Source organism: Myotis lucifugus, unplaced genomic scaffold (assembly GCF_000147115.1).
Source record: "Myotis lucifugus unplaced genomic scaffold, Myoluc2.0 scaffold_105, whole genome shotgun sequence".
NCBI lineage: Eukaryota > Metazoa > Chordata > Mammalia > Chiroptera > Vespertilionidae > Myotis > Myotis lucifugus.
Window position 1 is genome coordinate 1,002,986 of NW_005871153.1, and position 13,735 is coordinate 1,016,720.

Below are 13,735 nucleotides of genomic sequence, written 5' to 3' on the forward strand. Positions count from 1 at the left end.
CGGCACCAGGGGACGCAAAGTCCCTAGTGTCCTGGATAGGCAAGGGGGCCCTGAGCTCCCCCCCGGCGACTCCCTGTGACCCTGCCCTACGCAATTTACATTCCCATCTGGGCTGTGCCAGACTCACAAGTAGAAACGCCTTTGCTTTTGCAAACTTTCAAATCCACTGAGCTGGTTCGGGCGGGATCATGAGGCACCAGACCCTATGGGGAGAGGCAGCACGGCCTTGCAGCCATCAGAAAGCGAGGGAGGCTCTGTCACACAGCTGCTCGCCAGCACTGGGGGACACAAAGCCCCGGCGGAGAGGCAAGGGGCCGCGCAGACTCAGCCAGTGCTATTTGCTCCGCCATGGTGACTCCCTGAGACCCAGCCCTAATCAATTTACATCCCCATCCAAGCTGTGCCAGGTGCACAAAAAGACCCACCTGCACTTTTGCAGCCTAACCCAACAAATTGCAGACTTCAACTGCTCGCAGCCATGGGAGACACACTCAAGAAGCAGACCCAGGAGAACCAGGATGGCGGCTTAAGGAAGAGACCTGTGCGTGCTACCTCACACAACAACATCGAAACTACCAACTATCGGACAAACAGCTATCATACAGAACCATGGGAAAGTTGGCCCAGTGGAAGCTCTACAACTGGAAGGAGAGAAAGAACATTGAGACTGAGTAGGATGTGCAGAGGCACCAAGTACAGAGCCCATCCCAGCAGGCTGCAGATTTCAGCTCCTTGCATCCGGGAGGGATGCAATCTGGGGGGGGCGGAGTCGGGTCCGGGGCAGGCCGGGGCTGGGCCCGGCTGGGCCGGCGCTGTGGAACCGCTGTACCAGCAGGCGCACAAACATGCCCGCCGGTTCCAGTCTCGCGTGGGGTGCTGGGGGACGGCAGACAGGCAGTCTGTGCACTTGGTGGAGGGCATGATCCGAGCAGGAGTGCTGGATGTTCAGCCACCAGGAATGCCTGGAGATTTTGTCTGGTGGGGAGCCGCCGGCAGGGGACAGAGGGCCAAACTTCCTGTTTCCCCGGTAAGGCTGGAATGGCCCCGGAGAGGTCGGGACAGCCCCGGTGAGGGTGAAACGGCCCCCGTGAGGTAGGGACGTCCCGGTGAGGTTGAAACTGCCCTGGTGAGGTCGGGATGGCCCCGGTGAGGTTGAGACGGCCCCGGTGAGGTTGAAACGGCCCCGGTGTGGTAGGGACGACCCCGGTGAGGTCGAGACGGCCCCTGTGAGGTAGGAACGGCCCCAGTAAGGTTGAAACGGCCCCGGTGAGGTCGGGACGGCCCGGTGAGGTTGAAACGGCCCCCGTGAGGTAGGGACGGCCCCAGTGAGGTTGAAATGGCCCCCGTGAGGTCGGGACGGCCCCGGTGAGGTTGAAACGGCCCCCGTGAGGTAGGGACGGCCCCGGGGAGGTTGAAACTGCCCCGGTGAGGTCGGGACGGCCCCGGTGAGGTTGAAATGGCCCCGGTGAGGTCGGGACGGCCCCGGTGAGGTTGAAACGGCCCCGGTGAGGTAGGGACGGCCCCGGTGAGGCTGTAACGACCCTGGTGACTCAGACGGCCCTGGTGAGGTTGAGACTACTCCAGTGAGGTTGGGACAGATAAAGGGGACCAGTATAGACTGATGAACAGGGGTAGATACAGAGGCAGAGCAACATTGAACAGACTGTCAAACTACAGTGGGAAGCCTGGGGAGGGTTTGGGGGGGGATTAAGAGATCAACCGAAGGACTTATATGCATGCATATAAGATTAACCAATGGACACAAGACACGGGGCGGGGGGTAGGGACCGGGGGAATGTCAAGGGGGGGGGAAAAAGGAGATATTTGTAATACTTGAAGAAATAAAAATTATTAAAAAAAATAAAAAATAAAGAATAAAAAGACAAATAACTCAAAATGGAAAAGAAAAAGAAAATAGTGGAATGGTGTGAGCTTGTCCAATATTTAAAAAGTGGTAATATTTTAGCATTTGTAGCATTATAAGTAAATCTACTAGTGATGATTTTGAGACTTCATTATTTTGGTATTCAAGTTATGTAGACAGACCTATTAGAAAAAGTCAATGTTTCTAATCTATTTTTTTAATATGCATAAAATTGACCACAATTTTAATTATAAGCAAATCATAAAGTACTTTTTTAAAAAAATATATTTTATTGATTTTTTACAGAGAGGAAGGGAGAGAGATAGAGAGTTAGAAACATCGAAGAGAGAAACATCGATCAGCTGCCTCCTGCACATCTCCCACTGGGGATGTGCCCGCAACCCAGGTACATGCCCTTGACCGGAATCGAACCTGGGACCCTTCAGTCCGCAGGCCGATGCTCTATCCACCGAGCCAAACCAGTCCCGGCCCAGACTAAAATTTTAGACTTTAGTGAGAAACCAAGACAGTGGCATAGGTAAACACCTGAAATTGCTGCCTCGCACAACCACTTCAAAAATACAACTAAAAGACAAAACGGACATCATCCAGAACCACAGGAAGGCTGGCTGAGTGGGAATTCTACAACTAGAAGGAAAAAAAAAAGCATGCTGAGACTCAGAGGAGGTGTGGAAGTAAAGTGCAGAGGTACGGAAGCATGCGCAGAAAGGGCTGGCAACTGAGGACGTGGTTGTCTTTTTCAATCAGAAGGGAGCCACAAGCTCCCGATGGCCCAAACTCCAGTTCCGGGTGAGTCTCTGAGGACCCAGACTCATACGGGGAGAAACTGGACTGTCTGGCAGCAGGCAGAACTCGAGGGCAGCTTTCTCTCAGAGGTGCTTGCAGCGATTACCTCAGGACACTGAGACCCGGGACCTCTTAGGGCAGGACTGAGGATCAGCCATAGCTGTTAGCTCCGCCCTGTTGATTCCCTGAGACCCCGCCCCACCCAAGCAGTGCCCAGAGGTTTTTGCATATGAATGACCTGGCCCTTTGCAATCTAAAATTAACAAACTGCAGCTGGGTCAGAGAGACCCAGAACATCCAAAAGAAAGCCCAAGGCCCCACAGCAGCTTGCATTGCTTCACAGCTGGGCCTCATCTGGGCACCTCCAAATCCCAAACAAGGAAGAGGAACCTGCAGATCTCTCCGTAGCTCCTGCTAGGTGTCCTCAGGCAGAGGCTAAATTAGCACCTCCTTAGAGATCCAAGTGCCAGTGTACCCAGTGGTCAGAGTGGGACCATCCAGATTACAACTCCTCAGATCCATAAGGGACACACTCGGGGCAGACTCAGTGAGCACCAAAGCCCCACTGAAGCAAGTCTTGGCCCAGAAGGGTGTCTCCAGCACAGAAGTTCTCCCACCACAGACACAGCTGATTCTCACAGCCAATTGGCCTGAAGGTTAATTCCTCCCAGTGATACCAACTACAATCATGGCTTAACTACAACAAGACTGTGCACACGGCCCACAAAGGGGTGCACCAAGAGTGTCCACCTCAGGTAATTGGGAGGCTGAGCCACTGGGCCCTATAGGACACCTAGCACACAAAGCCACTCTACCAACACAGGAAAGCATAAAAAATGCGGAGACAAAGAAACAGGACACAAATGACAGAAATGGAGGAAAGCAAACTACTGGATATAGAGTTCAAAACCATGGTTATAACGTTTTTCAAGAATTTTCTAGAAACTGCCGGTAAATTTAGTAAGACGCTCAGTAAGTCTAGTGAGACCCTCAAGGATATGAAAAAGGACCAACTAGAAATTAAGCATACACTGAAATAAAGAATATTATACAGAGATCCAACAGCAGACTAGAGGATCGCAAGAATCAAGTCAAATATTTGAAATATGAAGAAGCAAAAAACACCCAACCGGAAAAGCAAAAAGAAAAAAGAATCCCAAATTATGAAGATAGTGTAAGGAGCCTCTGGGACAACTTCAAGCGTACCAACATCTGAATTATAAGGGTGCTAGAAGAAGAGAGAGAGCAAGATATTGAAAACCTATTTGAAGAAATAATGACAGAAAACTTCCCCTACCTGGTGAAAGAAATAGACTTACAAGTCCAGGAAGCGCAGAGAACCCAAAACAAAAGGAATCCAAAGAGGACCACACCAAGACACATCATAATTAAAACGCCAAGAGCAAAAGACAAAGAGAATCTTAAAAGCAGCAAGAGAAGACAGTTAGTTACCTACAAGGGAGTACCCATAGGATTGTCAGCTGATTTCTCAACAGAAACTATGCAGGCCAGAAGGGAGTGGAACAAATACTCAAAGTGATGAATGCCAAGAACCTACAACCTAGATTACTTTACCCAGCAAAGCTATCATTCAGAATTGAAGGTCAGATAAAGAGCTTCACAGATAAGAAAAAGCTAAAGGAGTTCATCACCACCAAACCAGTATTATATGAAATGCTGAACGGTATCCTTTAAGAAGAGGAAGAAGAAAAAGGTAAAGATACAAATTGTGAACAACAAATACATATCTATCAACAAGTGAATCTAAAAATCAAGTGAATAAATAATCTGATGAACAGAATAAACTGGTGAATATAATAGAATCAAGAGCATAGAAAGGGAGTGGACTGACAATTCTTGGGGGGTGCGTGAAGAGACTGGACAAAAATTGTACACCTATGGATGAGGACAGTGGCGGGGGGTGAGGGCAGAGGGCGGGGTGGGAACCGGGTGGAGGGAAGCTATGGGGGGAAAAAAGAGAAACAACTGTAATAATCTGAACAATAAAGATTTAATTAAAAAATTTTAGACTTTAATGCCTAAAGTTCTTCTTGCCTAAAAGACGAGTACTATTTAAGATGCTTGTTTTATAGTTGTTAACTATTTTATAAAAGCGAGGGAAGGCCTAAAATACTTATGTAACCCTTTCAATGAGACCTATGGAGTTTTTGGAGCCAGTTTAGCCCTTATTATTCCTCACGCAATAATAGTTAATAAATCCACAAGTTTCCATTTGTATCATCGGGTTTACAGAATGACAAGTTGGGAAATTTTTTAAATCGCAACGTTTTCGGGGACGGGCATGAGGAAAGTGGGGGCATGAGTAATGGGAGTCTTCAGTGCCCCTACTTTCCTCATGCCCGTCCCCTTCTCTCACTGCCGAAGTTTCTGGCAGCAACAGTGTTAAGAAGCCTTAATTTAATGCTTAATTCAATCCTCCAGTACTGAGAAAAGAAGGCAGAGAGAAGTTTTTGTGAGGAGCGTTGTCCTAAAGATATTTTTGTAGAGGCATTTTAAAAATGCTACTGGCGGCTGCTGCAGATTTGTGTTTTCTTTTCCCTTTAAAACCTCGGGGGCGGAGGCAAGCGCCTGAATGCGTGGAGGGCTCCGCAGCCCTGTCCGTCAAGAGAAAGGTCCGGGGTCTGGAAGTCCCTTTCCCCGCCCACCCACCAGCGGCCGCGCATGCGCGGACCCGGCGGGTTGGGTAGCTGTCGGCCGGGAAATGGCGGCTGCGGGCTTGGTCGCTGTGTCCACAGCTGCAGAGCATTCTGGCCCCGTAGCGTCGGGAGGCAACCTCTCTGGTGTTAACTGCGGCCCAAGCGCCGGGACAGGTCCCGGTCCTGGCCCGGGCTCGTGGAGCCGGTCCCTCGATCGAGCGCTGGAGGAGGCGGCGATAACCGGGGTGCTGATCCTGAGCGGCCGGAAACTGAGGGAGTTTCCCCGGGGAGCGGCCAACCACGACCTGACGGACACCACCCGGGCGGGTGAGCGGGGCGGGAGGCATTCCTGCCGACGGGAGGCCCTGGGCGCGGCGGGAGCCGCCCCGGCCGGTGGGAGGACTGGAGGGTAGTCACAGCCTCGGGACTCGGGACCGGGGTAACGGGGGGCAGGCGCCTGCCCCCGCCCACCCGGTTCCCGGTCTGCGGGCCAGCCCCCGAGCTCGGGGCGAGGCGGACAGCGGCATCCCCGGGGAAGACCGCCGGGGACGGGCGGGCGGTGGTTTACTCTCCTAGAAAGTTACCGTCGGCCGCTGCCCAGATAGCCCCGCCCGGTTTGTGCAGGCCGAGCGGACCGGGGAGCCCACTAGGAAACCGACCTGCCAGATTGGGGCTTGTAGCGCGCTTAACCCGACCACAGTGGGTGCGTTATCCGGAATCGCCCATCTCAGCGCTGGCGTTTCTTGGCGTTGTTTTTCGTGTGAACCCGGACGCTGTAACTGTGCTTTATCTAGTTGAGTGACCAAATGTACTTGTAAGAATAACTAGAGCCACCTTCACACTCCCATTACTTCTGCCCCACTGTCCTCATGCCCGCCCCCGGAAACGTTGGAAGAAGAAAACTGCTTTGAAAAGATACGTAGGTTGCCTACCATGTCTGTATTTAATGCTTTTAAAAAAACAAGCATTATTTTGCTTTGTACATATTTTTGAACACAGGAAAGATAATAAGGAATTAGGTTTTCATAGTTGGAGAGAACAGTGTCTGGACACTGAGGTGTTCACCACATTATTCTTCTCTTGTGTTTAAAGTGTAACTTCCTCAGGGGGTTGATTAAAAACAGTCTATTCATATTTTGCACAAATACAAAGGAGAGAAAAAAAATCACCCAGTTTGTATAGTATGGTGTAGTTAAATATTTTATTTTCATATAGTGTTTTGCGACCAAAGAATGTGTCATGTTTATTCCATTTTATTTACCTTATTTTATTTATCTTTATTTTAAAATCTCCAATTTAACACCTTCCTATGTTTGTGCACTCATTAAAGACTGATAAGTATTGCATATGATTCACTCATGTTAGAAAAATAAACAGAATGTTAAACTACTTCAGGAAACTTCTTTCCAAAGAAACTTTTGCTCTAGTGTAAAATAGAAGAAATTAAATGCCTACTTATCTAATCTCTTTCTGGAAACAGTTATACTGAATATAGTTTGTATTTTTTAGTGAATGACATTAAAGTTAAACTATTGCTAAGGTTAATATGAACAGCCACTTGCCTTTTGCATGTGTTCTGATTGATAACATCTAAAATTATCATTTGTATCCCATCTGATTCTGTTCAGGAGATGGTTAGCATAGTGATTTCATATTGGGGTGAGTCATTTCATATTACTACATTAAGCCTGAAGCTAAAGAACAAGTTGATTACAGGAGTTTATCTAGTTCATTACCTTACTTGCTTTTAAATAATTGTAAGACCAAAGTGTTTTTGCCTTTAGAAAACATTTTAACTAACAAAGAAAACCCAAGGGTATTTATCAAGACCAATAAATAATCCTAGTGAATTTTTCTTTGTGCTCTGAATTTTTAATTTATCATTATCCATGTTTATTATTTTAATAGTTTATATATAAACCACAATTTTTGATGGTTGAGATTTATCTGGTCAAAAAGTCTAAAAAAGGGAAAAAAGATAAAAAGGAGGGAAAAAATACTGCAGGGTATTTTCTAACCTATTAGGCTAAATTCATTTTAATATGGTAGAAATACCACTTAGTAAGTATAAGAAAGCTTTGGTAGACCTTGTACAAAAACACTGAATCATTCTTTTTAATCAGATAGTTTGATGTGGATAAACATTTATTGCGTTTCCAGTGCTATTCAGTGTGTTAGGTGTTTTAAAATACATTGCCTTGTTAAATGCTTAGCAACCAGTGGATTAAATATTATTGCATACGAGCAATTACTCAGCATTTACAGATGAGGAATCACTCAGAGAAAGTCATATAACTAGTATTAGTGGTAGAATTTCAGCCTGGGTCCATCTAATTCTTTCCTCTTTATTACATAGCCTCCTTATGTACAGACAGGTATTACCATTCCAGTTTTTACAGGTAGTGAAACCAAGATTTGGAGAGAGAAGATAATTTGCTCAAAGATCTGTAGCTAAAAGCCAGGAAAGGTGATATTAGCCAGGATTTGAGCCTAGTTTGAGATAACTCCAGAACCATAGTCTACCTGTTAAAACAGCTATTACATGAAGTCAGACCCAACCTATTAGCTAAAGTGTTTTGTTTAGATCCTATAGGAAAGTTAAAGCCAAGAAAATTATTTTAATACTGCCACACAGTTCTTTGATAATATAGGGTGTCCGAAATTCACGCAAGAAGTAATTTTGATAGAAAACACAGGTTTATAATTAAAAATTGTAAATTTTTTATTGATTCATAAAGTATATAGTATAAGGTTATGTATAGAATAGCACATCGGGTAAATGGCCTTCACGGCTTTGCTGGCACATACACAAAGCCGTGGTCTTCATTGGTCTTCATTGTCCCTGCTCCTGGGCCATAATTGGTACTTGGTAATGCTTATCAAATTGAAGGGATTGAAATCAAAGGGCAACAGATATTAGAATCTGATTCAATAAACCAAGTAAAATTAGGCTTTTATTTGTTGTTGTTGTTGTTGTTAATGCTCACGCAAAATTCAAATCTTGTGTAAATTTTGGGACACCCTATATATAGAATGTATCTAGTAGAGCTGCTGTCCTTCAAGAGTTTTTATCCTAAGAAACAGCACATATTACCCATACCATTTATAATTAGACATGATTAGAATTCATCATGGAACCTTTTCTGGAGGTTTCCCCCTCTTGTTTATTTAAAAAGGAAGAGCTTTAGAAAAAGGGAGATTTTTACTTGGAATGAGTGACTTGATTCAGTAAACAAGGAAAATCACAGAAGACTTTTGGGGGCAGAAATGACGTAGCTTAGATTTGGGTAGGCAGAAATGAGAAAGATAGCCTTTCCAGGCACTGGTGGACATGCAAAAAGTCTTAGAGTATAGGGCAGATCAGTTAATTTTGCCGGTTTGTCATGCATTCCCCTTTCCTCTGATAACAATACTGTACTCCAATTTTCCTAGGGAACCACCCCTCTCAGTTACATAGATCCCACCCTGACACAAGGGTGTGCACTTGGCTCAGGCCTAGCCAATCAGTGTTGTCCATCCCTCTGTTCACAGTGATTATTGAAAGAAGGGCATCTTTTCCAGTCAGCATGAGTGTTAATTCAGAATTTTTTATTCAAACTGTTGAGAAAGAGCCATGCTTTAAAGCCTGTGGATGCTGCGAGAATAGAATGTGATCCTGGAACTTGCCAATAAGTGGAAAGCAAAGTCTAAAGATGGTTCTGATGTTAGTGTTTGTATCTTTGGATCTGTATGAATCTTTGGATCAGAGAATATAAGACCTATCTTTTGCACATGCAGTAGCTAGATTGATGATAGGTTTGGAGTGAGGCTAGTCAACATTCATTTATTCAGCAAACATAGACTAAGGGATTTTGTCAGGTGTAGATGTACAGAGAAGGATCAAGAAATTTCCTGTGCTCAAAGATTTAAGGGATCAGTGGAGGAATAAATAAATAGATATAAAGATTACATGAGTTATCTAATAATAGTGAAACTTTTATGTATTAGGCATTATGGTAGGTAATATAGGGGAAATAAAAATAAGAAGAGGTTCTACCCTTTAAACATAAAATCTAGGAATCTGATTAGATGTCTGTGATGATAATCTTAATCTATGTGGGAATGAAAACCAGACCATCTCAGAAAATAGGCCCGGCCAGCGTGGCTCAGTGGCTGAGCATGGACCTATGGGCCAGGAGGTCATGGTTCGATTCCCGGTTAGGCCATATACCTGGGTTGTGGGCTCAATCCCCAGTGTGGGGCATGCAGGAAGCAGCTCATCAGTGATTCTCTCTCAGCATTGATGTTTCTATTTCTCTCCCTTTCCCTTCCTCTCTGAAACCAATAAAAAAATATTTTTTAAAAAAGGAAAGAAAAATATACAAATGCTGATTAAATTGATTTTTTTTTTTAAAAAAAGACAGAATCTGTCAAAGATTACTGAGCTATTTAGAACCTGGAGGACTAGGAAACATGGTGATGCTACTGATAATAACAGTAGCTAACATTTATTGAGCTATTAGCATGTTCCAGGTATTATACTAAGGTAAAACATGCACATATAACAACCATATGAATTATAAGTACTGTTTTAACCCTATTTTACACATAAAAAATGGAGACAAGATTAATCTGATCAAGGTTATTATTCTCAGCTAATAAATGGCAGAGCTGGGATTCAAATTTAGGTACATCTGATCCTAAAACTTGTTTTTTATCACAAGCCATACTGACAAAGAAGTTTGGTACACATACATACAATTTATTTGTTTTGCATGATACCTTTAAAGGGCTGGTGGTAGTACATCTAGTTAATCATGTACAACAAATAAAAATTTAAATTTGGAGTTTTAAAGTTAGGGCTCCAGCATAAATTTGAGAAAGTCATAATAGTTTATGAGATACTTGGAGAAAGAATGTAGAGAGTGGAAAAGCTGGTCACTGACAACCATGGAATATTCATTTATTTAAAAAGGCAAAAAGAGGAATTAGCCTGTTTCATAACTAGGCCTGTACTAGAATTCTGAGAATCCTAAAAACCAAAGGAATCATAGTAATCTAAATTATTTTATACATGAGAAGTAGTCTCAAAGAGGTTAAATATCTTTAAGATTATATAGTGATCCTTACAACAAATGGAATGTCCCTATTATTGTCAACAATAACTGAAGTTATTGTAACTAATGTGCGGAGGTGGGAATGAAGTGAATTTCTTTAAGGTCTTGCTGAACTCAGTCAAACTTTATAAATATTTGATCTAAAAGTTTGTAAAGCATTAGCACACACAAGAAACAAAAAGCAATAAAAAAAAGTTATAGTGAGGTGGTGCTGTTTCACAGAAGGCAGGCAAATGTAAGGGTCTTAATTGAAGCTGTAAGAAATCTCTTTGAATGGAAGACAGAAAACAAGAAAACAAGGACTTAGCTTTGGGGGAAAGCCTAGAGTTGAAAGCAGAAGGGGAAGACTAAGGTTGCACACAAAGAAAGAAAAATTGAAATGTAGTGGTGAGACTAGGTAATGCAGTCCTGTTGAAGCCATGAGAATTGAGACTTTCAACAAATGGATACTTATTTTCTAGGTAAAAAAAAGGAGGATTGCTAAAAGGCCATTTAATTTTTTAAGGAAGCAATTCATAACCCACAAAATTATGGGTTCATTAGTCTTGGAAATATGTACTGACTGGAGTGTCAAGTCTTAAGAGGAAATCATATTTTTCTTGGAATCCTATTTATGTATATTTTGTAACAAATACAGTAGATATACTGAATTTTTGTAGAACAGTACTGTCCAATACAGTAGCTACTAGCGATAGGTGGTTATTAAAATAAATTAAAATTCAACAATTTGGTTCTTCAGTAGCACTAGCCACATTTCAAGTGCTTAATAGCTACGTGTGTCATATTGAACAGCATAGACAATAAAACTCTTGTATCATCGCAGAAAGTTATGTTGGACAGTGATGTTGGGGCATACTGTCTTGAATAGAATTGAAATTTCATCTGTATTACTACTTTATAAAATCATACTTCTTTTGGAATTGTTTTTTCTGTATTCATGAATACAGTGAGCCACCATGATGACAGTAGCTGAAAACATTGTTAGATAATGGTTGAGAAGGGAGAGGCAAAGGGAGGAGGTGGCAACAAATGGGGCTCAATCATAATTACAAGATCCTTGCTAGCATCTTAGGGTCAGGGGTGATATATAATTTTTTCTTTTAGAAATAAAATCTTATTAGCAGTGACTGCCACTTAAGCATGTCATCTTTATTAATAGAAGAATTAAGTGTATATTTGACACATTTACCATCCACTGAGTGTTATGTGTTCAAATCAGGAAGAGTCTTTTAAGAGCCTTAGAAATGAGGAAAGAGTAGAAAACAACAAAACTAATTTTATTAATCAGACTGGTTCGATTTAGTAGACTTTAAAAGACATCTCTTCTGATACTAAGAGTTGTACATGCTCGGTATAGTTTAGAAAGTTATAAAGAAGACACTAAAGATCATTCATAATTCCAGATACCAGAGATAACTGGTAGTAAACACTGGTTTGAAATCTTGCAAAAATTTTCTTTAATATACACATCCTCACTTTTTAAAATTATAAAATAAGATCATACAGAGGCTTTTATCATCTAATCTTTTTATTACATGAAAGACAATATCAGAAAATAGAGATCAGCATAATTTTCAATAGTAGTTCACTGAATAAATAACTGTCATTTAATTTACCCTGTTGATGCACATTGGGATTTTTTAAAAAATATATATTTTATTGATTTTTTACAGAGAGGAAGGGAGAGAGATAGAGAGTTAGAAACATCGATGAGAGAGAAACATCGATCAGCTGCCTCCTGCACATCTCCTACTGGGGATGTGTCCGCAACCCAGGTACATGCCCTTGACCGGAATCGAACCCGGGACCTTTCAGTCCGCAGGCCGACGCTCTATCCACTGAGCCAAAGCGGCTTCAGCCACGTTGGGATTTTTAACTTTCACTATTACAAATGATATTGCTCAGAATAGCCTAGTATGTATGTCTTTGCAGACTTGTCTAATTATTTCCTTAGGATAAATTTCTAAAAGTGTAAAAGATATTTATTTAAAAGGTATGCACAGTAGCCCAGCCGGGTGTGGCTCAGCGGTTGAGTGTCAACTTAGGAACCAAGAGGTCACCGGTTCGATTCCCGGTCGGGGCATATGCCCAGGTTGCGGGCTCTGTCCCTAGTGGTGGGGGTGCAGGAGGCGGCCGATCAATGATTCTCTCTCATCATTGATGTTTCTCTTTCTCTTTCTCTCCCTCTCCCTCTCCCTCTCCTTCTCTGAAATAAATATAGATGTGAGAGAGACACATTAATTGGTTGCTTCCAGCACGCCCCCTACTGGGGATGGAGCCCACAACCCAGGCGTGTGCCCTGACTGGGAATCTAGTGACCTCTTGGTGCATGGGCTAACACTCAACCAACTGAGCCAAATGGGACAGGGCAGATTAGTACTCTTAATTATATCTGCAAAATCTGTTCTGCCTCATAAGGAACATAATCAAAATATATTTTGTATTCGCAGTCCCAAGGATTAGGGTAGAAAATATTGGGAGGTCATTTTTGGATTCTTCCTACTAAAGAGGGTTCTCTCTTGCTCTCTTTTTATTGTACAACAGCTAGTACAGTGCCCTCTGAGGATTTATTGAATGTATGTTATGTACATTGGATAGATGGTTGAATGAGAAGGGGAAAACAGAAAATGATGAAGTGTCCATTCACTTTCTTAGCTTTGGAAATAGTGACAACTGACTTTTGTGTGAGCGGGTTTAATGGGGACCCTGAGGGCTTCAATCATGGTAGAATTCAGTCAGAACATACTCAAGGATAATACCAGTGAACAGCCTTTCTTTTGATAATCAAAAAGTCAGGCTTTTAGACCCTCTTTAATTGGTGTTATAGAGGATGAGAGGATTTATATGTACTAAGAGTCAGTCCCCAAAAATGTAACCAGTGGCAATGAGAATTTTTAGGTCTTTGAAATTTTTCAAAATAAGACCTTGATTTGTTAATAAAAGAAAATAAATTTTAAACTCACAGTGAAGTTGGCTTTCCATGTATATTGAATATTTATAATGGATAATTATGCAAGTCTCAGTTGTCTGAAGAAAATCTTAGCCTGATAACTATATGATGCTTTTTCTAATTTAATAACATTGTGGTTTCTGGTCATCTGTTATCAAGTGACAAATGAAGCTTAATTTTCAAATTTTAGTATGCATAAAATCACCTGTGGCACTTTTTAAAAAAAAATGTATATTCCTGATTCCAGACCCTAGAGAGTCTAATTGGGGAGATCTGGGGCCAGGTGCATAAACTTCCTTTTTTAACAAGAAGTCTGGTGGTTCTAGGGCAGATGGTCTACGAACCTCCAGTGGAGAAATTC

General features: G+C 42.6%; 1 protein-coding gene across 10 annotated transcripts in view; it reads left to right on the forward strand.

Moving 5' to 3' along the window:
• The first annotated feature begins 5,070 nt into the window (after positions 1–5,070).
• The window catches only part of LRCH3 (leucine rich repeats and calponin homology domain containing 3), a 104,964-nt gene continuing 96,299 nt past the window's right edge, over positions 5,071–13,735 (forward strand). For 3 of the 10 annotated variants that reach the window (XM_023757322.1, XM_023757324.1, XM_023757327.1), the window contains exon 1: positions 5,072–5,655. In XM_023757322.1, coding sequence (XP_023613090.1) covers positions 5,265–5,655 — 391 coding nt within the window. In that variant the 5' untranslated portion in view covers positions 5,072–5,264. Of the gene's footprint in view, positions 5,656–13,735 lie in introns of all 10 variants that reach the window. The other 7 variants (XM_023757323.1, XM_023757326.1, XM_023757330.1 and 4 more) reach the window with 3 other exon arrangements.